The sequence below is a fragment of the Hirundo rustica genome, chromosome 4, assembly GCF_015227805.2.
Source record: "Hirundo rustica isolate bHirRus1 chromosome 4, bHirRus1.pri.v3, whole genome shotgun sequence".
NCBI classification, from domain to species: Eukaryota; Metazoa; Chordata; class Aves; order Passeriformes; family Hirundinidae; genus Hirundo; species Hirundo rustica.
Window position 1 is genome coordinate 34,141,537 of NC_053453.1, and position 24,786 is coordinate 34,166,322.

Here is a 24,786-nt window from a genome sequence, read left to right on the forward strand (position 1 = left end):
TGCATAAAAAAATGCTTTCTATGCATAGAAAAATGCTTTGTTAATGCAATAGATCCAGGAAAACTAGACTAGATTTGTCAATTCTGTTTTGCCAACATTTAAATTATAACAATAACTAAAAAGTAGCAATCACTACCTTTACAGCATGTATTTACTTAGGACTACTTAGTTAATTGTGGCCAGCTAAGGGGCAGTGTAAAAAACCCACCATCATAGAAACGTCTCACCATTAACAGTGTACATGCTTCAAATACTATACAGGTACTGAGTACCAGAACACCAAACAGGGCTTAAATACTGCTTTTATATACACCCAGTACAGTGGTGGCCTGCATATCATCCTTGAAAGGGAACACCATGGACATGCTCCTATTAGGCCTGGAACTGAGGTATCAGTGCTGCCAACAGGGTAGGTCCTTTTTGGCTTTAATAAGATCTCATCTCCAGCCTCCCTGCACTTGTAGATTAAGTTTTCTGATACACAGTCAGAAAGGGGTAATTTTGGTCTACCCTTTCTAGACAGCTGAAAGTTAAAGGAGAAGCTAGCTTATATTAGAGAGTGCTGAGTGCAGCAGAGAGTGCTTTTCACATATCTCATCTGCTTAATATGGAGATGGAGATAATGCTTAACAAGAACTTGGCCTTTATAACTTTTAAGTTGCTTTTAAGTATCTTTATTTGACATTTATTTGTCTTGGAACCAATTCAATTGCAGCAGTCGTGGTACAAATATCATAGCATCTTTCACCCAAATCTACTTTCAAGACCACTCCTTCAATCCCCACTGAATGGAGAGACCAATCATTCATGCTAAATTCCAGGTGTCATGGCAAAAAGCTGTATAGAAACATTACTCCAATGCCAATCTACTGCAAGCTTAAAATGGCGAATATTATACTCAAACTTTCATAATTTATCCACAGAAAAAGAGAGAAAGAATAAAGACATCAAAGATGAAAACTTGTATACCAGTGCTTCATTTGCAGTCCAGTCCTCCTGTTTTATTATTAATTTCTTTCCCACATTTACCCCACAGGTTGGCTTTTTAGGCAGTTTAGGAAATGATCACTAAGACACTATTGTTATCAGGCTATGCATTTCTGCCTTCCTACCAGAGGCTTCTACATATGAACCCTGAAACAGATCACATAAACTCTTCTTCATCCACTTCAAAGTTAAACTGGATTCAATAATGTTTCATGGAAAGCTTTTTTACTCCAATCAGCTCACTATGCATTATGGTATTTCTGGAGCACTTGTATTGGCTTGGGTTCAGCCTCTGCTGTGGAACTGTAAATTCCAGTGAAGGATTAAGCATATACAACTGAGGGATGATAAATGATAATATCCTGAACTAGAATTTATGTCTTTGAGCTGAATTCCTGACGACCCCAAATGAAAGCAAAACATCCACAAACTGCAACTGCTGAGAAACAGAATAATTTGATAACTTTTCCGAGAGTGATCAAAGAATTTGTTTTCCAAAAGTTGTACAACTTAAGTAATAGCATTAATGAATTTTATGCAACAATTTTGCACAAGTTTCTGCTGATTTATCTACACATAAAAGCTTCATGAGTATTGGCTCAGACAAAATATGCTGTTGTACTTAGGCAAGGCAATTATAAACTGTTCGGTGCCAAGCACTGTGGCAAGCATTGCTTTAGGCAATAAACTTCAGAACTACAATTCATAATGAAATATTTAGACTTTACTGGCTGTAGAATGTTTTTTACAGAAACAAAATTTATAATATCAACAGTACAAACCTGACGCTTTATGAGGAACTGTTCCAAGCAGGGGGATATTTATAGTTGGATCTGCCATTATGCCTTTATCCAAAGAGTGCAAAGACAGGAATTCGTAGTAGTACTCGGCCTATGACAAAATAAATGAAAAAACTATATTTATTTTAATTGTATTCACAGAAGCAAAACAGAAAAATACTACACTTTTCGTGATGCCATTCACTGGATTAGTTTCTATAATTTCCCTGAGTGCTTCTTTATCCAAACACAATTTTCAGATAATTTCCTCTTATTTCATAGATTGCAAGTGACCATACAGTAATCAGGATGCAGCATATCAGCAAGGAAAATGGTGTGCATATAGGGGACAAATGTTACACAAAGAAGACATTTTTTACAACCCACTCTTTTCATCTGGCAGACAACAAAAATATCTGAACATGAAGCTCATTCTTAAAGCTGGTTTTTTGGGCAGAATCCTCCTGGAACTGACTGGTGAGCCTGGATGACCTGCCTGTACCCATTTGAGAGTGGCATGAGATTGTCCAGGCTTGCTCTTGGTCGATCTGCACAACACAGTGCGCTGCACCACTTGGGCAAACAGTGCCAGGCAGTGAGTAGCCACACTGCTGGAGCACCATGCCGGGACACATATCTTGTTTGCAGCTTTCACACTGCCTTGTTCAACCCCAGTCCATTCCATTGTTCTAAGGGTGGAGTTGAGAGCTCTCCGACCAAGCTGGCTTCATGTCACTCATTTACTGCAACATCAATGATTTGTTTTGGCAATCCCTAGAAAGTGTTGGCATGATTCAAAAACTACTCTCCAGTACTTTAATCCTACCCCTGATAAGCACCTGCATTGTGGCAAAGATTGTAGGCTCTGGTACTTTTGTCCATGGGAGCCTGGCCTCTCTGTTGAGTCATCTATTCAAGATTTTTTCACATTTGATGCAAAGTGTCGTCATGTGTCTGCGGTGTGGCTGTACACACCACATACACCTGAGATGTATGCACCTTAGCCTGTCACTAGAGGCTTCTACTACTGTCGATAGCAAAACTGCTGGTGTGCAGGGCAAGCGGAAATAAAACTTTTATGTTAAATTGTGGCATCTCATTTACCATGAAGCATACAAGGGATTATAGGTAATTCAAACTGCTGGTCTCAGGTAAGTGCTTGAGACCTTACCATAGGCACTGGCAACATGTTTCCATCCACTCACTGACAGCAGACAGTACCGTCCTATCTACCTTTTAGACAAAACAGCGCAGCAAGGAGAGATTAAAGCCAAAATTTGGGCTGATAAATGGTAGCTAGTTTATGTCTATAAGATGTCTGCCCACATCCTTAGTCAGAACAAGGTCCTTTCTCTCCTGCAATATCCTGGCTCCCTAGTACAAGAAGGACATGGGCTTAGTGGAGTGAGGCCAGTGAAGGGCCACAAAGATGATCAGGGGACTGGAGTGTCTGACTTACATGGAGAGGCTGAGAGAGCTGGGAGTGTTCAGCCTGGAGAAGGCTTATGGGCGATCTAATCAATGTGTATAAACAGCTGATAGGAGGGTGCAAAGAAGATGGATCCAGGCTCCAGTGACAGGATAGTAGGCAACAGGCACAATGCAAAAAATTCTGTTGGAAACCGAGAAAACATCTTTTAATGTGCAGATGACAGCATTTGGCACAGGTCATCCAAAATAGAGCCTCCCTTTGTGAAAATGTTCAAAACCCAACTCAACAAAGTCCTGAACAAGTAGCTCTAGATGACACTACTTGAACAGAGGGGTGGACTAGATCATCTTGAGGTCAGACTGGTCTCAGATCAGCCTCATCCCTTCTGTGATTCTGTGCTCTGCTAACTTGAGCAGAATCCCTGGCAGGGTGTGAGAGACCATCTTCCTTTAGCTCCTGACAACACCGGAAGAGCACTCATGATCTGGGTGGAAAGGTTGTTATGAAATTCCTGATCTGATCTGGCAGCACATTCACTTGCTCTGTAGGGACAGTAAGAAGACCCCATAACAGCATGAGGGGCTACACTCTACATGGACAATCTTCAGAGGGTGTTGTGTAGGCACAGAGACCTCAGAGGAGGACTTGCAAAACAATAGGGAAACAATGAAAGGTTTTAAGTGGGGGTTAAACACATGGAGTAAATGTGTGAGGGAGAGGGGACATGGAGAGAAGCAGTAAAACCAGAGATGAAAAATGAAGTCTGGGGTAACGTTCAAAATGCTGCTTTTAATTAAAGACATTTTTTTCCAATACAATATACCATGCCAAAATATGAAAACAAGCCATAAAGTCAGATCATGAACATTTTTGTTTTCAAATAAAACTTTGGTTCAGAAAAATAATTATATGTCTCCACACATCTATAGAATACTACAGTGAGTGAGTCAAGGCTCCACTGTCTGTTTCTCATTGGTTAGCTTTGATGTTTGGTTGTATCTAAACCAGGTCATAATGACTTATGACCTGGGATATTAAAACATTATGTTCTTACTATTCTAGTAAACAACAACTGGTAACTAGACCAAATAGCTCCACTCCCATATTTCCATTCCAGACACACTGTTGTAGAAAGTCAGCTTGTGAGCCAGATTCCCAATTTGTAGGAAAAGGACTGGAATCTCATTTTCTAGAGCAAATTTTCTAGACCCTAAGGATAAAGACAAAAAGAAAGTTCCCTGTGGAAAAAGGGACCATTGCTGTATGAGCCACAATACTCATTGCCGCTCAAGGAAGTAATTCCTCTAACCAGGGTAGAGGTTTAGCAGCGGTTAGCGCCTGAGGCAGGAGTATGTTCTGATGGCACATTAAAAAGATGGGAAGAAACATTGCACAAGCAACAGGCTGCTCAGAAGGAAAGCCACATATTGCATTGGGGAAGTATAACTGCTCTCACCATTTCTCTGTGAAGGTTTGTACGTCTGCTGAGTTGACAGAAACTGAACTTCTTGAAATGATAGTATCTAAGAGCTGAAACACCTCAGGGAGATCTAGCTACCATAACTTCAAAGTCACTTGCTGCTGAGTGTGTTTGCAAATTATGTGTGCTGGATTGAGTTGGTTAAATTTTGACATAGAAGTTATATACAGAAATCCCAGTCTAGAGAGGCTGAGCAGTGAAACAGAGTAGTTTAACTCCTCAAATCTGTGAATCTAAAACATGATTTGACTGCCATAAATCCTATCTATTTGGAGAAAATCTGTCTTGACACAAACCCTACATTTAGTCCCCAGTATTGTCCCACTGTAATTGGAGTTGATTGCCAGTTAACTTGCATTAATCATCATGACTGAAAAGCAAACAACCTGCTCTCAGCAAATATTTACCATGCTCCAGCCTACCATGAAATTTAGTGATGATGATTAATTGAAGATATAGGTCTGCGCAATTAAAATATTGTCTAGTGACTACTGTAATATATGCTGTAAGTGGTCATTGTGAATGACCTGGTAGTGAGAACAAAATTTGCTTGGATATTGTTGGCAGGTAAAAGGAAAAAAATCCATAATCTGCAATTCCTTTTCCATTATAAAGGCACACTCATGTTTTTTGTGTTTTGTTTTGTTTTTTTAAACCAGCCTATGAACTCTCTGGTATGTGAAGGTCTAAATTTGGTAGCGAAGCTAAATCTTAGAGGAACAGTGCTGTCAAAACTGGTGAAGAAATTGGGGTTTGCATTGAATTGCTGACCACTGGCAGTTGTGCACTTTGCATGGACAAAGGACTTTCAGCTTGACTCCAGGAAGAACCTGAGGAAGAGTATGCTTTGCCACTATGGAAAAATCTTTGTTTTAAGTCCTCAGAACTGAGGCAAGGACCCCTGCAGACCTTGTGTGAACACTCTGGGGAGCTGGTGCTTTCAGGCAGCAGGTAGCCCTAAGCAGCTGCCCTTTAACTCTTCCCCATGTGGGTAAAGCCCTCAACAAAGAGAGGAAATTTCACTTTAGGCAAATAATTCCTTGGCTGGGATTAACTTTTATGGACTTTGAATGGCTGTTTTCTATAAATCAGAGGAATTTAAAAGGTTATAAAAATAATGAAGCCCTCTAACAAGTATTGTAGCAAACATCTGTCAGCAGTTTGGTTTTAAATGATGTACAGTTAAATTCCTACAGATCTCCCTTGGTTCAAGATCTACTGCGTTGATGTTCTCTTATCATTTGGATGCCATGTTGTTTCTGCCTGTTTATTCTTCCATATTTAATCAAAGAATTGACAATATGCTTTATGGTTTTTTCATTTTACATGATAGACATAGAATTGTAGTACCTTAAGCAAAGCAGAGTAGCTTGAACTGTTGTATGTCATGGTTCAATAACCTAACGAAATCTGTACCCTTTCTAATTAAGAAACAAATGTATGTTAGCTTTGGAAGTAGATGTAAGAAATCAACTATATTTTCTTCTCATTTTTTTAAAAAGATCAGTCCTGAATTTTCTGTTATCAATTAAATGACAAATATATATTAATTCCAATTTCCTATATTTAAAGAAAGAAACACATCAAAGAAGTTTCTTTTTATCCCAGAATATTTCTGGCTATGCACACACTAGAAGATTCTACTCTGCATTATCCATTGCAGATGCTCACAGCTGCATATGCCATAAATAAAGTCACAAAGTGAGACAATGCATGTGTTTGTTAGGTGTTTACAGCATGGACCATTGCTTCTCCAGGATATTAACTGCATTAGGTCAGAGAAGTTGGTCTGTGTTCCAAGATGAAGCATGAAGCAAAGTGAGATGAATTCCAAAAAAACATTATCCATACTGTGTATACCAGGCTATTGAAGGAGTCTGGCCAGAGTAGGAATATGTACATATATGTGAACATTTTGTTACTGCAGTGCAGCCTCGACAGTGCTGTAATGAACAACATAATAAGGCTTCCTTAGACAAGCAGAGAATTAAATGTCTGCCTACAGACTGCCTATTTTTGTGCTGGGGACAGAACCTGTCAATTTGTCCTGTCACAGAGTGGGTAAACCATTTTTCACACCTCAGTTTAACACTCAGAAACCTGCTGTCAGCCTCAAGAAGTAGACCTAAAAGGGGAGGAATGCTCAAAAACATGAGACGAAACTCAAACCAGCTCCGAGAAAATCAGTTTACACAGAAGACGGGATAACCTGACCGTCTTCGAGTATCAGCTGCTAAGGGTATGGGAGCTGACTGAAGCAGCAGGGTTAAAAAAAAACAGAGATGCACACAAATGGAGGAATAGAGATCTTTGGTGTTTCAAAGGAATTTAAAGAAGGACACAAACTAGAACTCAGAGAAATGGGCAATCTCAAAGAAAAATACACTATGTGAGAGTAGTAATTAGACAATGCTGGGGTGAAATGCTCACAAATGTGTAGAGCCTCTTCTATGGCTGCTTTCTTCACATTAAGGAAATCGTGGCAGACTGAAGAAAATCCATGCACAAGAAGGAAGACTTTTTTAACAATAGAGTGCATCCCTGCATGAAACTTTCAACAATAACTACTTGTGGTTTCAATGGTTTTAGAAGAATGGTATAAAACTCTCCGATTTTGCCAACGGAAGATGACTAACTGGTGCTTAATGTCTCTTGTGACATTCAGCTGTGGATGGCAGATCAGGTCCTCCAACAGAATGATTTATGAAATTGGGAAAGTGAAATTTATTGCTTGGTTTTAAAAGAAGCCTCAGATTTTGAAAGGTGACATTACAGGCTTCCAAGAATGCTTTGCACTGGGGAGATGGACTGAAATCTTTGCAGAATCCATCAGCTTTTCCTCCAAATAATGACAAAATAATTTCTATAAAAATAAGGAATATGAAAAAAATCACTGTCAAGAAGCTTGGTGAAGTCACAACACAATAGATTTATATTATATTTAGCATTGTTTCTGACAGTTGTCTGCTCATTGGGAGACATGGGAGACAGGGCAGCTACTTAGTCACTTTGAGCAAATATTTTCTCTCACCAGACCCTGAGCTCTGGAGGCACTCTAGCATTTGAAGCAGTCATTTGAAACCAATCTCAGGCTGGAAGCTGAAAGGGTTGCTAGAAAGATTGGGGTTTGAGAGGAGCAGAGGTGAAAAAGAAAAATCCAAGTATACCAGCAGAGCATTAACTCTGAAAGTCATCATCATGCCAAAAAAGCAAGCTCCTGAGACAGAGGGACAAATAAAAGCCTAGTACACATTCCTGTCCATCGTTAGCCTGCTAATGGCAATACGGTTTTGGTTTAGATCAGAGGCAGCCCCTTGATGCAGCGGGTACCTGCAGTGGGGACCGTGGGGCCGTGGCACAGCAGCAGATGTGCAAACAGATGTGCAGCAACCTCCAGGTCAAGTACAAGCACACGGAGAAAAAGACATGTGGCATGCTCGATCTCTTTGAAACAGTCACAACATTATAGCTCCTCAATGATGAAAATCTGGGAGTTCCTCACTCCTCTATCTTGCTTTATTTGGAAACAAAGAAAGCAAAATAGCCCGGCTTCTGATATTTAGAGCTTTTTTTGTTCATTTAACACATTTTCTGTAATGCATTTTAGAACAGCTTCAGTAGAGCCACGTTTGAAAAAATTAAGCTGAAAGAAGACAAAATTACTAAGGTTTTGACAAATATGCATGGTTAATTGCATCTTAAAAATTTCTAGCAAGGAATGATATTTCTCTGCATGAACTAGGCCTAGTGCATGAGCTTCCTTTAAACTGTTTTCTCTTATGTCTTACAGATGAAAATTAGAAAATTCTGCTCTGGGGAAGGGGAGAGAAGCAAACTGAATACCAGAAAGAGAAATATCATTAAGAGTTCAGATTTAAAGTAAGTAAAAGACACACAAGCCTTTGCTATCTTCAAGTCTTTAACACAACATATTGCTCTGATATCCTGAAAATTGATAAAGACTGTTCTCCTGAAAAGTTAATTCTTGTTTCAGCATAGCAACGGCTAATTTATTCTTTGTTCACCCAGGAAAAGATTAGTGCTCTCTCTGGTGGACATTTCATGATCACGGACATTCAAAATACCCGTCTCCCAAAGACAATAAAAAAGGAGAAAATGATTACTGCTTTTAGAGAAAAAAAATACAAAATGCTGTCTCATCAGGTTACGTCCTAAGAAAACAAGTGTTTGCAGGTCTGCCACTTCTGTGTGGCTCTATCTACACTGAGAAAAACCCACAGGGCTATTTTCTCCCCCTCACAGCTTGAAAAGTAAGTGAATACCTTGATTGGTTGATCCTGGGAGGGAATCTTTAGATTATAATCTGTTTACAGTTTCAGGCTTTGGATAGATTTATTGATAATTAATAATTACCCTGAAAATTCTTCACAGAAAACATAAAATAATTTCAGTAAAACCTTTACACAATCCGCGAAGTGATTGCACTAACAAGTATTTAGGTTAGTTATGATGGTGATCTGAACAGACACTATATTCAGTTAAACAGAATAGTTTTAAAAGCACAAATGTAAACCTTAGAGATGGTGGCTCATCTGATGTGATGAGGGAAAGCTCACAGATGAAGAATAAGCTAATCCACCTCTTGAATGGTGGTAAACATGGATAATGCATACAGATTCATTTTGGCCGCACTTCAAACTCCCAACCCTTTGTTCTTAAGCCTCACAGAATAGCTTTGAAGTTGAGAATAAATCTCCTCTAGCACACCATTACCAAAGAACAACCTTCTGATTATGATCTCATGAAAGTGTAATCAATTACTTACACAATTTAAAAGCGTGGCAAACAGCAAAGGTCACATAATTGGCCTTTATTGAGTCCATGTGTTTCAATCTCGGCTTTAACTGCCACTCCTGTATAATGAATATAAATATTTCTCTTCAAAATGTAAGCAGTGAACTTTCTCAAAACTTATGAAATCTCACAGCAGCTTCTGTCAGATTGGAGTCCTTCAAGGGCTTCAAAGAGGGATGCCTCCACTTTTGTGTACCCATGTGACAAAATTTGCAGCACTTCTGACTGAGAGTTTCTTTACTGCTCAGCAGATACTGGTCTTTGGCTTTATTTTACAGGAAGATGAGCATTTAATATTTGAAAAGTTGTAAAAAATCCACTCCATCCTGACTAGTTATTAGGATAGACTTCCTTAACACTGTTCTCTTTTAATACCTATTGCATGAATTTTAAAGTTCCCTTTTTTGTGAAAATTCAGAGTAAATTTTTTCTTGTTTCACAGGGTGTCATTGATCAAAGCAAATTCTAGATACTACTGTGAAAGAAGAACTAAATTCACCTCTAAGAGATTGCAAAGTGTATCTGAAAAGGAACTTGTGTCTTTGCTGTTGTACCTGAAATCACACTGATTTTTCTACTGAATGAAGACTCTGCTAAGTGGATGTACATTGCTGTCAAATTTCCCTGTACTTTAGAGGCCTCCACAGAGTTCTGTCCTCCCTAACTACACCCTGAATTATTCAAAGCAAGATGGACTTCTCTTCAGAGTAAAGCAAGGAAGTATATTCTTGTGGATGCTGCCTGATACTTGAAAATCTCTCTCTGACCTGCCTGTCAGCATCCACATAATCCTATCCCCAGTTTCTGATGGGAAACTGAACGGGTTCTACAAAGAGCTTTTGTCTTTTGGACTGTTTCCATAGGCAGGGTCAGCACAGCTTCATCCCTGGGTTACAGTACCAGCCTCACAGGTTCAATCTTCTGAGCTAAGGTGCAGTGTATTTCCCAGCATTTAAATGAAGGATCTTGTTTAGAAACGGCTCATCCTTGACTTCCTCCACACCCAAAGGACAGAGACCAGCACTTGCAGAAGGAAGTTCAACCCAGCTAGAATCTGATTTACCTGTTGTCTTGAACCACCTTTCTTTCACTTCCTGGGGGCAGGTGGGGTCTATCTGCAGCCTAGGCATCTTCACAAGGCCTGGACTCTGTTGACTTGACACAGGGTCAAGCTGAGATTCCAGATAAACCTTTTAAACACACTTGTAGAAATAAGTCCTATTAAGAAAGACAGGAAGTTTATTTGGGAAAACGGCATCCTTCTGTTGTGTTTTTTAAAATTCTGGATAACGTGACCTGTCCTGTGTCAGTCTAAATCCTGACAGGGAGGGCCAGCAGTTGAAAGTTCCCCAGAAGAATCTTCTGCAGAGACCCTAAGAGAGAAAGTGCAAGAGGGACAGCAGCCTCAGAAGTGAATGTATAGGCCTCCCCAAGCCCAAATTTACCTGTGGTGAAAAACAAGCAGGAGTCTAATGACCGCAAAAGTCTGCACTCTGCTATAAGACAACCGTCCCATTTGGGATCCAAGAGTTTTGCTAAGATCAGAGATTTAATTTATTCCCTGATGAATATCTATGGTAAATCTTGTCAGCTCTTGCACACTTGGACCAAATTGTTCTTTTTCCCACTGAATACATTCCAGATCTGTTGACAATCCCTAATTTCTGCTGGAGTCGTAGGCTGCTGGAGATTCCCAAATACCCCAAACCAGCCTTTATTGACAAATGAAGTGAGCAGTGCTGGGCTGACTGGGGTCCACAGTACTTTCAGGAAGGAAAAAAAACACTGGAGGGAAAAAATGTCTCACACCACAAACCTTGTTGAATGGTGAGGTCTGCTCTCTATATCACTACAGGGCACAGAAATGGCTGAAGAACCTCGGTACAATCCAGCACCTGCTCTAAATTAGGAAGGGGGAAAGAGCTCACTGCACTTACTTCAGTCTTTGCAGTCAGGGAAAGGAACACTTATATAAACCTAGAGACAGTTTCTCTTGGAGTTTTTTGGTTTGGGAACAGGTGGAAAAGCAAGAGATTCTACCAAGAATTTGCAGAGATGCTGAGCTTTTTACCCCCAGGTCACCCTTCCTCCTGCCCTGGAACTCTCAGATGCCTTGTCCTTTATAGGATTTCCTAATTAATAAAATTTAATTAATTTATACTGTTTGATTGTATTTTAGAGGATGAGAAAGCTCTTACTTTTGGATTAATAAAGGTATTACATAAATATGATATGCATGTCAAAATTTTTACATCTTCTAATTCTAGTGTCAGATGATTCATAGAATCATAGAATGAAAGTAACAGTGGCATCATGACACTATACAAATGATGAAGGTTACTGTGAATATTTGGCAAGACAACTAAAAAGGGACTATTAGCTAAGTGCAATATTCACACTGGTACAATTCAAGTGTGAACACTGTCAGTGGGCAGGATAAGGTTCAGACTTTGTCCCATCAAAGGAAAATTAGTTATATCAAGAAAAAATGTGAAACCCGTGGTTCTTGTTGTGATGAAGGCTTCTAATTTTTGCCTTTTAGGATCAGTATAAACTGCTCCACCCTGTATCTAATACCAACATGTCACAGGTCTGATCAGAGGGAATCAACATGTTGGGTTACAAACTTTCAGCTACTCTCCCTTGCCAATACAAAAATCAGATCATGCCTATGCAACATAAATAGATGCTCCTGTGCAAAACTGGGAGGAAGCAGGTAAGAAAGAAAAGCCAGCACAAACAAATAAACAAACAAAAATAGTAAACAAACAAAAAAAACCCCAATCAAGGTAACTGCCAACATTCTCTGCTGGCAAATTAATTCCCAGCTCTTAATATGTCTATGCACATCATCTGTTGCTTGTGATTACAGACTGAGATAACTGTATTTTGCCTCTTCCTCTCTGACAGTGTGCTCTGCTGTGTAACCTGCCTGTTCTCCCTGATAGTCTCTGCAAAGAATATTGCAGCCACATATTGCAGCTTGCAGAAACTTAACGTATCTGTGGCTTCACAATGGGAAAATACATTTGTTTTGACCTGGTTACTCATACAGATTGTTTCAATAGCTCAATATATTTCCCAAAACCTCTGCAAGACAGAGAACTGGCTAAGGATCAAACCTGGTGAAACAAGACCAGTGTTTGCTGCAGTTCAAAAGCAACAGGTTGAAGTTGGTGCTTGTACTCCTTACTGAATGTGTTCAGTGGAATGGATTATTTGCCTATGAGGTTTTAAGTCTCAGATTCCCGTTGGCTATCTCAATATTCACACATTTTCAAGTTGAGGGCAAGTAGAAAATGTTGCAAGGAGAGCTTAACTTCTGCTCATCAATGAGTTGTGATTTGTCCTTGTCTCCCATGTGTTCTGAGAAAAATTAGGTTCATAATCACAGTACCGAAAGCTCTATTCTCTGACGGTCGGGATGGTCCAAGAGCCTATCCTCTGCTTCTCTGGACAGCTGTCATTGCAGAGCCTGGTTCTCTGGCTCTTGCTGCTGGTTTCTGTGCTTCAGTGTTCAGAACTGGTGATAGATCTTCTCATTAGTGGGCTGCTGTTTGGGAAGTTTATTTTGCCTGGTGATGGGCCAAAACCTGAGGCTGGGAGATTGCCAGGTTTGATGTCAGGCATATTTATTTCCTTTAGGATCAGCTAGGTTTAGCTAGCTTTTTATCCAGGCAAAGGAGCAACTTCAGAGGATTTGTGGGACCAATTCTGAAAGCGGTGTTTGTTCTTCAAGTTATTTATTGAAGTATTTAGCACTGATGACAGCAAGTGCTGAAGCAGCTCAAAGGTAATTGACCATTTTTCCTTGTATGGCCAGAAAAAGATGGACCCCAACAGCTGGTTGGAAAACAAAGCAAACTTTCATTCTAAATGCAAAAAACCCCAGGGGTTTTTGTTGTTGTTGTTGTGTGGTTGGAAAAAAAAATCCATGCCAAACTTTTGCGAGCCATTGCTAAGGTGTTCTATGAACAGACTGAGATTCCACACACTATGGTAGACTTGAAGTATCATAGCTGGGTAAAGCCTTCTAGAGCCTCTGTACAGGAGTATCAGTGTCTTTATTTATGTCACTTCTATTGGGGCAGATTTTGGGTTGCTGCTTCACTGTGAGTATGAGACCTAGGACTAACCTCTGAAGGGGGACCACTAGCAACTGCTCTCCAGCTGGAGCAATGCACGTTGCTTTTTTCCTCACTTGTTCAGCTGGGGTGTGGTGGGAGGCAGTGCTGAAGGCTGGGCTGCACCAGGCCCAGCCATGCCAGCCAGTTGAGGCGGGGTTACATTTCCACTGTGTCTGGGCTACAATATGCTGCAGTGAAGATCTTGGCGACAAATAAACCATCAAACAGCAAACAAAAACCTCCCAGCAAAACAAAAAATCCAACATGGTAAAAGAGACTAGTACAAGTAAAGTAGAATATTTCAGATAGTGGAATTTCTGCAGAAAAAGGCAAATAAATGAAGAACAAACCCCAACAAGCCAAGTATAAACCCACAGGAAAGCAAAACAGAAGAGGTTTTGAGATGTATTTTCTTGAAAGCTTTAAAAATTATAATCATTGTTCTGAGGTAAGATATCAAGCTCCTGAAATTCTGTTCGACATGATGCAAATATCTACTACATATCAGTTTTGAAAACTCTGGGGCACACCATATTCCTCACATATAGACATGCCCCAGGAAGAGTGTGGTTTCTCACATTTGTTTTGTGTGTACATAACCCACTTGGCAAGAATCAAGTCAATGATAGTTGTAACTACCCCAAAAAAACCTCTTTGGAAATTATAAAAGCAAGAGAAGATGTAAAATACATGAAAAAAAATCTCCCAGTTAGTTCACTTAGCTCTATTTTTATTAGTTCTTTCTCTGCATAGAAAGAACTTGTTAATGGCATTAACTTTAGACCACTAAGAACATACCTGTGAATAAAGGTGATGTTGCCAGAAAACATTTTCACTTCCACAAATGGGAAAGCAACACAGAGGAAAGCAACACAAGAGGAAAGTCTGGATTTTCTATTTCAGAAAGAATTGTTAGTAACACAGGGAGTGAAATCTGTACATTTTCACAAAAGATAGTCTTGAAGCTTGGGGTGTCCTTGTTAGTTCCGATGCTTTTCAACAGTTGTACATTGCAGCCACTACTGTAAAAGTAGTGAAAATATTTTATGACTTTAGCTTTTTTTCAGTTAAAAATGGATTATTTATGAAAATCATAAACAATGAAAATCTTGAGGAACTGTTTACTTAACATAGGCTTACATTGATGTGTAAAAAGAATAATTGTGTAGTTTACACAATGCCATGTAAATTACTATGGAAACCAGATGCAGCTTACACTACAAGGTGCCTTGTAACTCATCTCTGTTGAGCAATAAATCCCCCCTTTTATTCTTGGCAAAACTTTGAGAAACTTTACTGCTGTTTTCTATCAGCAGAGGGAACAGATGGCTGGCACATGCCTGCTTTACTAAGAAAGTGGGATCTCTACAGTATTACTTTGATCCCTGGTGGCATGTCTACAACACTGAGATGCAAAATACCACAGCTGAGCAGAATCTAAATATTAAAGGTTTGGAGCTGTGCTCTTGACATGAGAACCTCCTGTCTAAAAATCGTGCTCACGGTACATAAACGTCTTCACATTCCACATGGAAGTTTTGGTAGAGAGGTCAGAAAACAAAGTATTTCCCTGAAATGACATGAAAGTGCAGTGGAGGTACCACTGAAAATCACAGGAGCATGACTTTATGGAATTACCTTGACCAAATGTCTAGAAGAACCATATTTTATTGGGAAAAAATCTCCTAAATTTTGCATATTAGACATTTTTTAAGCCGGAAAACATTGCTATAATGACAGGTTATGTAGAAGATATTTACAAAGAGTTCAGCAGTTCCTTTGGAAAAAAGTTTCCTTTGAAGAATTAGGTGTTGAAATTCAATACTTTTTGCTTTCTTTCAGTTTATCAGTGAAATAGCCATGTTTGACTGGAACACCTTATTACACCACTAATGCCTTAAAATTGCTGGTCTTTTAGCTCTCCTCTGCGCAAGGAAACAAATCTTCTCCCAGCATAGCTGGATATTCCATTATATTTTTATGGTCAAGCTACATCTCAGCAATACAGGACAATTTCAGAGAACTCATCTGAGCTATTCAGGGCTGATGACCGCATTGTTGAGATCAGAACTAACCTCCAGGAGCTGTTAACTATACAGCATTCCTGACCTTCACTTTACAATATAGAAATGATGCTAGAAAATGCACTGAAGGCATACATTCCCTCTTTCTCAGAGGTGGGCATCTTTTTGATTTGCTCAAGGTTACCAATAACTCTTTGAGACTTATTTCAGATGTCATGTCATGGGCATGCATGCAGCCATACATCAGGAGAGGAGCTATAGAGTACTCATAACGGTGGGGAGGGGAAAGTGAGCTGCTACAATAATTCATCTGACCACAAATACTTCTCCCCTATCTGAAAGCAAGAAAGCAGCCCGGGCAGGTTGTGGCCTGGATTGACTATTTCTGTGGATTAGACCAGGGAATGCTACACAACAAAAATTGCAACTTGCTTTTAGGGTTCTTTTTATCATCTCCTGTCTATTTAAACAACTGGGTTGCTGTTCTCTCACTGAGCTGTCTGGCCAATAATCAACTTTTTTTTTTTTTAATATGATTCTCCCCCACCAATACCCTCCCAGATGTTAACTTAATTTTACAGCCACCAGAATTCCCACTGAAAGTTAAAAATACATGCTGGGTTTTGTGGATTTGGAGATTAAATACTTGTCATAAATTCCTAAATGCTGTAGAGATGACATTATCACTGAAATCTGGTAACTTCCACTAGTGGACACAGTAAAACATGTTGCAGCATTAATCAGTGTGATAAGGTCTAACTGTGAAGTCTTTTAGCTCAGTCTTCCACAGATAACAAGACCACTAAAAGCCAATGTATTTTCTTTTGCAAAAAACATCCAGAAGAAGGCCAAGAAGCACACCAGTGAGCTCTAGTGGTTACATAGATATGTACTATATACTACATATTATCACAGATTTTTGCTTTTTTTAAACCTTTCATTCAAAGAACAACCTTTGTAACTGTCAATTTATACAGATTACATTTATCTTCTAAAGAGAACATAATATCTGTGATGTTATGCTTTAATTTAGAGGTAGAAGCATAAAGTGCATAAAAATGTGACAATCTCATTTTGCAGTACTTTAATATTCTTGCCACCCCTGGCTCATCCTGATTTCACTAACAAAAACCCTATATATTCAGCACCCTCAGACCCTCAAATTTTGGGTTTTCCCCTTATATTTCCTAATAATTAATTAGAAGTAATGGACTAGGAATTAAAAGCAAATAATGCTTTTCTTTGATTAAGGCTTTCTAGTGAAAATTATTTTAATTGTTTGCTTATCAACAAAAATCTTTCTCACATAAAATGTATTCAGGACACAAAGACCACTGCATTAGAAGCATAACAGCTAAATGTAGTGAATTTCAAGCACTTCTGTTTACACAGAATAATATAATCCAGACCTTAAAATGTGCCTTTCAACAAGACATTTTTGAGTTAGAATATTCAGCCATGCAGGACTGAGAAGCATTACCACTCCCTGGGCTGGATTATTTACTCACCTCAAACTTGGATCATCATTTATCCCAGGACCAGGTAGATGGGATCTACCACAGGATATTTATACATTATAAGATCCCTGTTGAGGATCCCAGGTGTGGTGGGTTGACCTTGTCTGGCTGCCAGACACCCACCCAGCTGCTCTCTCACTCCCCCATCTTGTTGATATCAGGACTAGGAACCACATAATGCCACAGACATCATCTCTGCACCTACTCAGCAGAAGTGTTACATCTGTAGACCCAAAACCAGTGCAGTTACTCCTAGAGGTGAGGCATCCACTACTGAGAGCCCCCCCCAACCTTAGAGTCCCAGAGAAACATCCTCACATTTCAACTGAGATACAGGGGGAAGAGGTCCATAAGGCACAAGACTCACAGAAGAGTTATTCCAGTTTTACCAAATGGGAGGCAACAGCATGCTAATTAATAGCTATTTTGCAGAAAGCAGTCTAGTACTTCAGCATTTCAAATGTCTTTTTTCTTTCAAAAAGTACTAGTTTCCATTTCTTTTCTGTCTTCCTTTCTTGCTTCTTTCCCCTTTTTTTTCTCTTCTATCTTCCTCCTCTCCTCCCTTCCACATCTCATTTTCCCCTCCCTGAATGAAGAAATTCCCAGAGAACTACAGAATAAAAGCAGCAATTTTTTAGCACTTCCCTGGATGTGTTAATGGAAACTTCTAAGAATATGTACACTTAAAACCAAAATAGAAAAAAATAGAAAAAAGTAAAAATGTACTCATTTCTTCCCCTCATAAAATATTGGAATTTCTGGAGAAATGCAGATTTTTTTAACCATTTAGGTATTTCACTTACTAAAAGTGAATGCTTTGTCTAAGAAGTATTAAGTAATCCAGAAAATAGGAGGAGGACTAATGGGTTAAACACCTTTGCAGCTGCTCAGAAAGGATTTCATCCTGCAAGTGGCATCAAGCAGAACATTTTCATATACTGTCTTTAAGCCTGTGACTCTTCTCACTGAAATCAGTGTTGGAATTACCTTTTCCTAATGACCTACCTGTAGGCAGTGCAGGAGGGAGAGGAGAGCACAAGAAGGAAATACAAGAGAAGGACAGTGTTCAGTCAAACATCTTGATCACCCATTCAAAAAAGACCTAGTTTTATCATCAACAGCAACTGAAGCTGGCAGAGAAATGGAGCAGGAAATACAGTCCCAAAAGACACTAATTATTTCTAGGTATTTAAATGCCCTTCGCGTACAAAATTGTTTTCTCTGTAAAGCTTGACGGGAGTGCCAAAGACCTAGAGCAAGTCACTTAGCCTTTGTTAGTAAGTTTTGTCCCTCCACATTCACCTTCCCAAACCCAAAGTCTTTGTGAGGACAGCACAAACAAGTGCTGTAGATAGAGTACTTTCAAACAACAAAAACCACAACTAAATTTGTGAAGCTGCAATAAGCTGAATGATACAATCAGCGTTCACTATTTAAATGCAAATATTGTTTCATTTCTACCAAGGTCTTTATTGTATAGGGTCAATGTTCAGTATTGTAAAAATGGAATAATTTTATCCAGGATTTTATGCCACCATGTTTTCTCTGTATCCATGATAATGTACGCTAACAAGTTCCAGCTTTATGCAAATTCAACATATGTTGTCACTGTGTCAAATCATACATATGTTTCTTCACAAAAATATGTCACAAATTCTTATATTTTCAACAAAAAAAAATCCAACGGGATTCAATAAATTGCAGATTTATGTGGTTTTACAATTTAAGTTGGTAAAATTAAGTCCACAGAAGAGAATTGTTATTTACTAGAACTACAAATTAAGCCTGCACTTTAGTAAATAGTTATCAATGAAGAGCCTGTACCGTACATCCCTAAGCTAAAGAAAGTCGAAAGAAAATTGCATCCACGTAACTACCGGCCGGTACAAAATTCTACGGCAAGTAGAGGCGACTGGGGTGTTCCTGGTGAGCTCTGTCTCACGCCTCACCACCCTGCGGGTTCTCTGGCGCCCGAGCCGCCCGACGCTCCCACGCACCTTACAACCCCTCCCCAGCGCCCTTTCCCAGCCATCCCAACGCGTTTCTCTCTGCTCCCCGAGCACCCTCACCCCTCCCGCGCCTCGGACCCCCGCACCCAGGGCTGCCCCAGCACGCCACGGAGAGAATTTCCTCGACTGTTCCAAGTCCGAAACACCTGCCCGGGTTTAGAACCTCCCCCGCCCCTTGCCGCGGCCCCATCTCGGCACCTACCCGTCCCGTTGCCTGCCAAGTGAAGTTCATGGCGTGGATGCCGACGGGGATGGCGGGCATCCTCCGCTGGGCTCTCCTAAAGTCGTGGGTGAACGGGGCCATCTTCCCCTCGGACACGATCAGAATATCCTCCTCGAAGCCTGCGGAAGGGAAAGCGGCGCGATGTGCGGTAGCGCCGCCGGGCCGGGCTCGGCCCCGGGCTGCCGCCCGCCGCTCGGGGGCAGCGGCCGCACTTACCGATGAGCACCCGCGCTTGCTGCGCGTCGATCCACAAGTAGAGGGTGTCGGGCTGGCGCGGCGCGGCCCGCAGGCTGCAGAGGCTGAGGGCGCCGCAGAGCAGCGCGGCACAGCACAGCCGCCCCGCCGGGGCCATGCTCCCGCACCGCCCGCCCGGGGCTCGCCGGCTCCGCTGCCGCTCCGGCCGCGCCCGCCCTCCTTCCCTCTCTCTCTCTCCCTCCGCCGCGGGGCGGCCCCGGCGGGGCGGGCACGGGGTGGGCGGCCGGCAGCGCCGTCCTTCCCCCGACGCGGAGGGCGGTCAGCGCTCCGCGCCCGGGGCTGCGGGCGGCCGCCCACTCCCGCAAGAGCCGAGAGCAGGGCCCGTGACCCACGCCCGTTCTGTCACAGGGGACCCGTGACACGGCAGGGTCGCCGCCCGGCCGCGCGTCCCGGCCCCCTCGACGTGTTCACCCTCCCCGTAGGGGCACCCCGGCGCTCCGGCCGTCGAAGTGGCACCGCCACGGTGACGAATGAGTCGCTGGAGATACTCGTGTCTGCGTGAAGGAACGAAGTTTGTGCGTAGTCGTCTCCCTGCCACACGTGGGGTTTGAGTCAGAGATGGGGGAGCATCACCCAAATTCCAGGAGGGTGCGGTGCGGCCGTGGCTTCAGCGGCGACCCGCGAAGCCGGACAGGTCAGGCCCTAAAGCGAGCTATCAGCCGGACAGCGGCACACGGACACGCTGCCCAGCACCAGGGAACCACGTACAACACGAGGCAACGTGCTAAAGGAAGAAAAGGCTTTCACCTGGCTTTTGCCGGAAAAAAGAGCAGTGGAGACCGAAAAACACTGAAATGTTGCCATTTACGCAGAAACGGAACTGATTCAATATAGAAACTTAGTAAAACTTGAAAGATTTTTCTATTCAAAAAATTATTTAAGCATAATCACGCCTTCTAAAGGAACAAAAAAGTATTGTTTCTAAATTTTCTGGATTCCTCCATTAGAAAAAGGAAAGCCTAAAAAAAAAAAAAAAAAGAAAAAAAAAAAAAAAAGAGCCAAAACGTAGGGGGATAGATAAAGTTTGAGTCAAACCCCCAGTTTTTTGGGTTTGTAATGTTTATCTGTAGTGTTCTGGATGGAGTTGGAGGGGTTTTTACCTCTCTGTGATTACTGCTTTAGATTCTGCTGGTGCCCCATCTCATCCTGTCAATGTGACTGCTAAAGTTACCTCTGTAGTATCTGCTGGAACTGGAATTCTCTAAGTAATGGGCAGCAACATGAAGTTGATCTTTCTTTTCCAGACAGAAGTAATTGTGTGGTGTTCCCTAGAAACTAGCCCAGATAAAAATCTTAGGCTTCAAAAACTGGAGTCAGTGTATGTACTCTTAACAGAAATGCCTCACCTCTAGGTGCTTGTTAAATAGGGGTGATTATTTGCTATTTTTTGGTTATTTAGTAGTGTGACAAGCAGGTCAAAGGAGGTGATTCTCGCCTTCTACTCTGCTTTTGTGAGACCCCACTTGGAGCACTGCATCCAGTTCTGAGGTCCCCAACAAAGGGAGGATGTAGACCTGTGGTATAGAGTCCAGAGCAGGGCCATGAAGATGATGAGATGGCTGGAGCGCCTCTCTTATGAAGACAGGCTGAGAGAGCTGGTGTTGTTCATCCTGGTCAAAGCTCCAGAGAGACCTTAGAGCACCTCTCCAGTACCTGTAGGGAGCCTAGAAAAGAGCTGGAGAGGAATTTTCTACAGACGCCTGTAGTGATATGATAAAGGGGCATGGCTTCAAAGTCAAAGCGAGTAAGTTTAGATCAGAAGGAAATTCTGTACTATGAGGGTGTTGGGACACTGGCACAGGTTACCCAGAGAAGTTGTGGATACCCCATTCCTGGAAGTGTTTGAGACCGGGATGGATGGGGCTTTGCACAACCTAGTCATAGCTGAGTTAAAATTTGAGATGATCATTCGAGATTCCTTCCAGCCCAAACCATTATGAGGTTCTGCGATTTTATGATTCTCATTTATTTTGTGTAAAATACTTTTTTTTTATCTCGGTGCTCCCGCCGTCTGGCTGCACGCGTTAAAAGGAGGGCTCTGGCAGCGGTGGCCCGGGATGTCCCGTTCCGTCCCGCCGAGCCGCGGCTCTCCCTGCGAACCGTGGCCTGGCGGGGCCCTCTGCCGGCCGCCGCCGCCGCTGCGGGCCCCGAGCGCGGCCGCGGCTCCCCCGCCCCGCCCCGCCTCGCCCCGCCCCGTTCCGCTCTGCCCTGCCCCGCCCCGCCCCGCTGTGCCCCGCCCCGCCGCGCCCCGCCCCGTCCCGCTCCGCCCTGCTCCGCCCCGCCCCGCCCTGCCCCGCTGTGCCCCGCCCCGCCCCGCCGCGCCCCGCCCCGTCCCGCTCCGCCCTGCTCCGCCCCGCCCTGCTCTGCCCCGCCCCACCCTGCCCCACCCTGCCCCCGCCCTGCTCCAGCTGCACCACCGGGCCTCACCCCCAGCACGGCCTGGCAGGGGCCTCCAGAACAACTGAGTAAATACCTGAGCCGAGAGATTCGCTTTCAAATGCGGTTGAATCTTCTTAGCTTGAAAATACATGAGAAATTTTAACTACTACAAAAGAGAAATATAGCGGTGCAAAAATAATATTTGAAATTAAACTGTTAGGAAGAGGTTAAAATGGGACCTCAAGATAAGTAAGAATATTTAATATTCTAATGCAATGACTTACATTGGCATTTATCATGTAAAGGGTCTTTATTAAGGTCCAGCAAAGGAAGATAATTTAATTGCCAAGTAATAACACGGGAACGTAATTTCCAGAACTGTAATGGACAATTAAATGCTTCTGAGTAAAAAACGCAATAGCAATCAGCTTACTTTCTGCAGAAATTAGCTGGTACCTAGTGACTGAAGTACAGTGTGATGGGAATGTGTTTGTACCAACAGACTATCTATCCAAGGCCAGAGACACCTCTGTAGGTGTTTTAACCGTGCATCTCTCCTCCAGCGTCTGCCAAGGCCAAGGTGAGTCCTGTGTTAGTGCTGACGCTGCCTCTTGCACTGCAGTGCCTGTTCTCCCCAGTTTCTCTCTGCCGTACTAGAGTAGCACAATGAGATTCACTGAGGGTAATGTTTGCTAAACTCGTGCTCATAGTACCTGTTTGCATTCAGTGTGGAGATCTAAGTATAAGCTTGGTAGAGTTCTTGATCCTTCTTTTTAATATCTCTCCAAAATTATATGACATATTTCAGGGAAGAATATTTTCTTTTTAAGTTAGTTGAGACCATTATGGAGGTAGGATTGGAATAAATTCGGGAAAGCACATATTTTGTGGTCCATTGTTTAATGAAATGGAAAACATATTTGAAAACAGAACTGTGTTGTGAATATGGTTGCAAGTTCCACTAACTTTCATAAGAATGCATATATAGTGCATTTGTGGCCTGCTCTGACATTCATTGCAACTGACAGCATCCCCCTGATGACAACAGCCTTGGAAAGAATTAATGAATGGATGGTTTGAATGATGACATATCGAGGGAAGGATATGAAAGTCAGAGCCTGATGCCTTTTGATCACCAGCTATGAATAATATAAAAAGAGGGAGAAAAAGACATAAATAATAACAGTACTGGGCATAAATATGGCCTGAGGCAATAATTTTCATTCCAAAGGTTATAAATGCTGCTTCATCTCAGGTGTACAGAAATAGCAAATATATATTTTATTGTTTTTTTTGTGTTTTTTTTTTTTTCCTCTATATGGTGAACACTGCTAGATAATAACTAGCACTTGCACAATTTAAATAAACAAGAAGATGCCAAATTGCAGCAGGATTTTCAGAAGTGCTCAGCCTTCGCTGGGTTTATTCACTGATGTGAATAATAGAAATTCCTGCCAGTCTCTGCAGACACCAAACTTATGCAGTGAGAATTAGATCCCTTAAAATTCTCCCTGCTTAAGACAAAACAGCTGTAATTAAGAGCTGGCAGGAGAAAATCCCATGGAACTAGTTTAATTAGAAAAATCCTTTTTGCTGAAATTTCAAATGGGAAATTAAAGACTCCACCTTCAATTATTCTGAATATAACATTCCAATTATTTATTTTAGAACATACTCTTTATTGTAGTTTTAAAAACTATGTCAAAGCAATACTGAAGATTGTAACAACACACACTCTGGAGGTAGAAGCCTTCTGTTTTATATCACTTATGATATGGTTCATTATCACTTTCATTTCATTTCCTTCAATAGTCCTGGGTCATCCACTGGAGAACATGGAGTTAGTCTGGCTTTGAACCTGGTTGGGTACTGAAGAAGACAATGATTTTTACAGCCATTGCTCCATTCTTTACCAAAGCTGAAAAATGTAGCAAATGAAAGCTTGCAGAAGTAAAAAATATCAAATTGCTAGAGAAGTTAGAGAGAGATATCCTTGTCCTTGCTTCTGTCATATTCTTGAGTGGCAATAGGCAAGTTATTTCATTCATTTTCCCCAGCTGCTCATCAATTTTGTTCTTAATTTCAGTGTGCCTGACATCAGATATTTGGTCTGTAGCGTCCCAGAATCTGGTTATGTTATCCCAGGGTTTTTAAAAGATTTCGAATAATTGTATTTTCAATGTTTTGGGGGGTGTTGTTTTTCTTTTCTTTTTTTTTTTTTTTTAATATAAAACTTGTGTGATATTTCGCTGCTTCTAAGAAAGCTGATCTAACCTTTTAGTAAATTGCACTGCTTTAATTTAATTAATTTTATTGTAATTTCTATTACTTTAATAGACTATATTAAATTCAGATCTCAAATATTTAATTTCTAGAAGGAACAGTGCACACTAACTATTTTTTTTAATTAACCCTCAAATTAATCATTGATATTATCCTAAAGGCATCAGTTCCTAGTTCTCTCACTTGGTAATTCTCTTTGTCCTGGTGACATAACTTCTAACTTTGTTTCAGGTTGCATGTTCCATTTCTGAAATTGATTTTTTGTATGACTAGGAGATGTGAATACTTCTAAACTATCAGACTAAATCAATTTTTAAGAAAGAAAAGTAAACTTCTTTTGTTTATTGCTTTTCTATAAATAATTTCCATGCATGTATATTTCTAATTGTTTCCATTCTCTTGAATCTTGATTGTTGAATTTTTCATTGAAAAATATGTTTGCAATGCAAATTATATGCATTATAAGCAAACTAAAC

At 41.2% G+C, this 24,786-nt stretch overlaps 1 protein-coding gene across 1 annotated transcript in view; it reads right to left on the minus strand.

Annotated features, from left to right (window-relative positions):
- The window catches only part of WIF1 (WNT inhibitory factor 1), a 39,489-nt gene extending 19,709 nt beyond the window's left edge, over window positions 1–19,780 (minus strand). The window contains exons 1-3 of the mRNA XM_040062426.2: window positions 19,610–19,780; window positions 19,373–19,512; window positions 1,770–1,878 (exon numbers count right to left, since the gene is read on the minus strand). Coding sequence (XP_039918360.1) covers window positions 1,770–1,878; window positions 19,373–19,512; window positions 19,610–19,745 — 385 coding nt within the window. The 5' untranslated portion in view covers window positions 19,746–19,780. The remainder of the gene's footprint in view (window positions 1–1,769; window positions 1,879–19,372; window positions 19,513–19,609) is intronic.
- Between the last annotated feature and the right edge of the window lie 5,006 nt (window positions 19,781–24,786).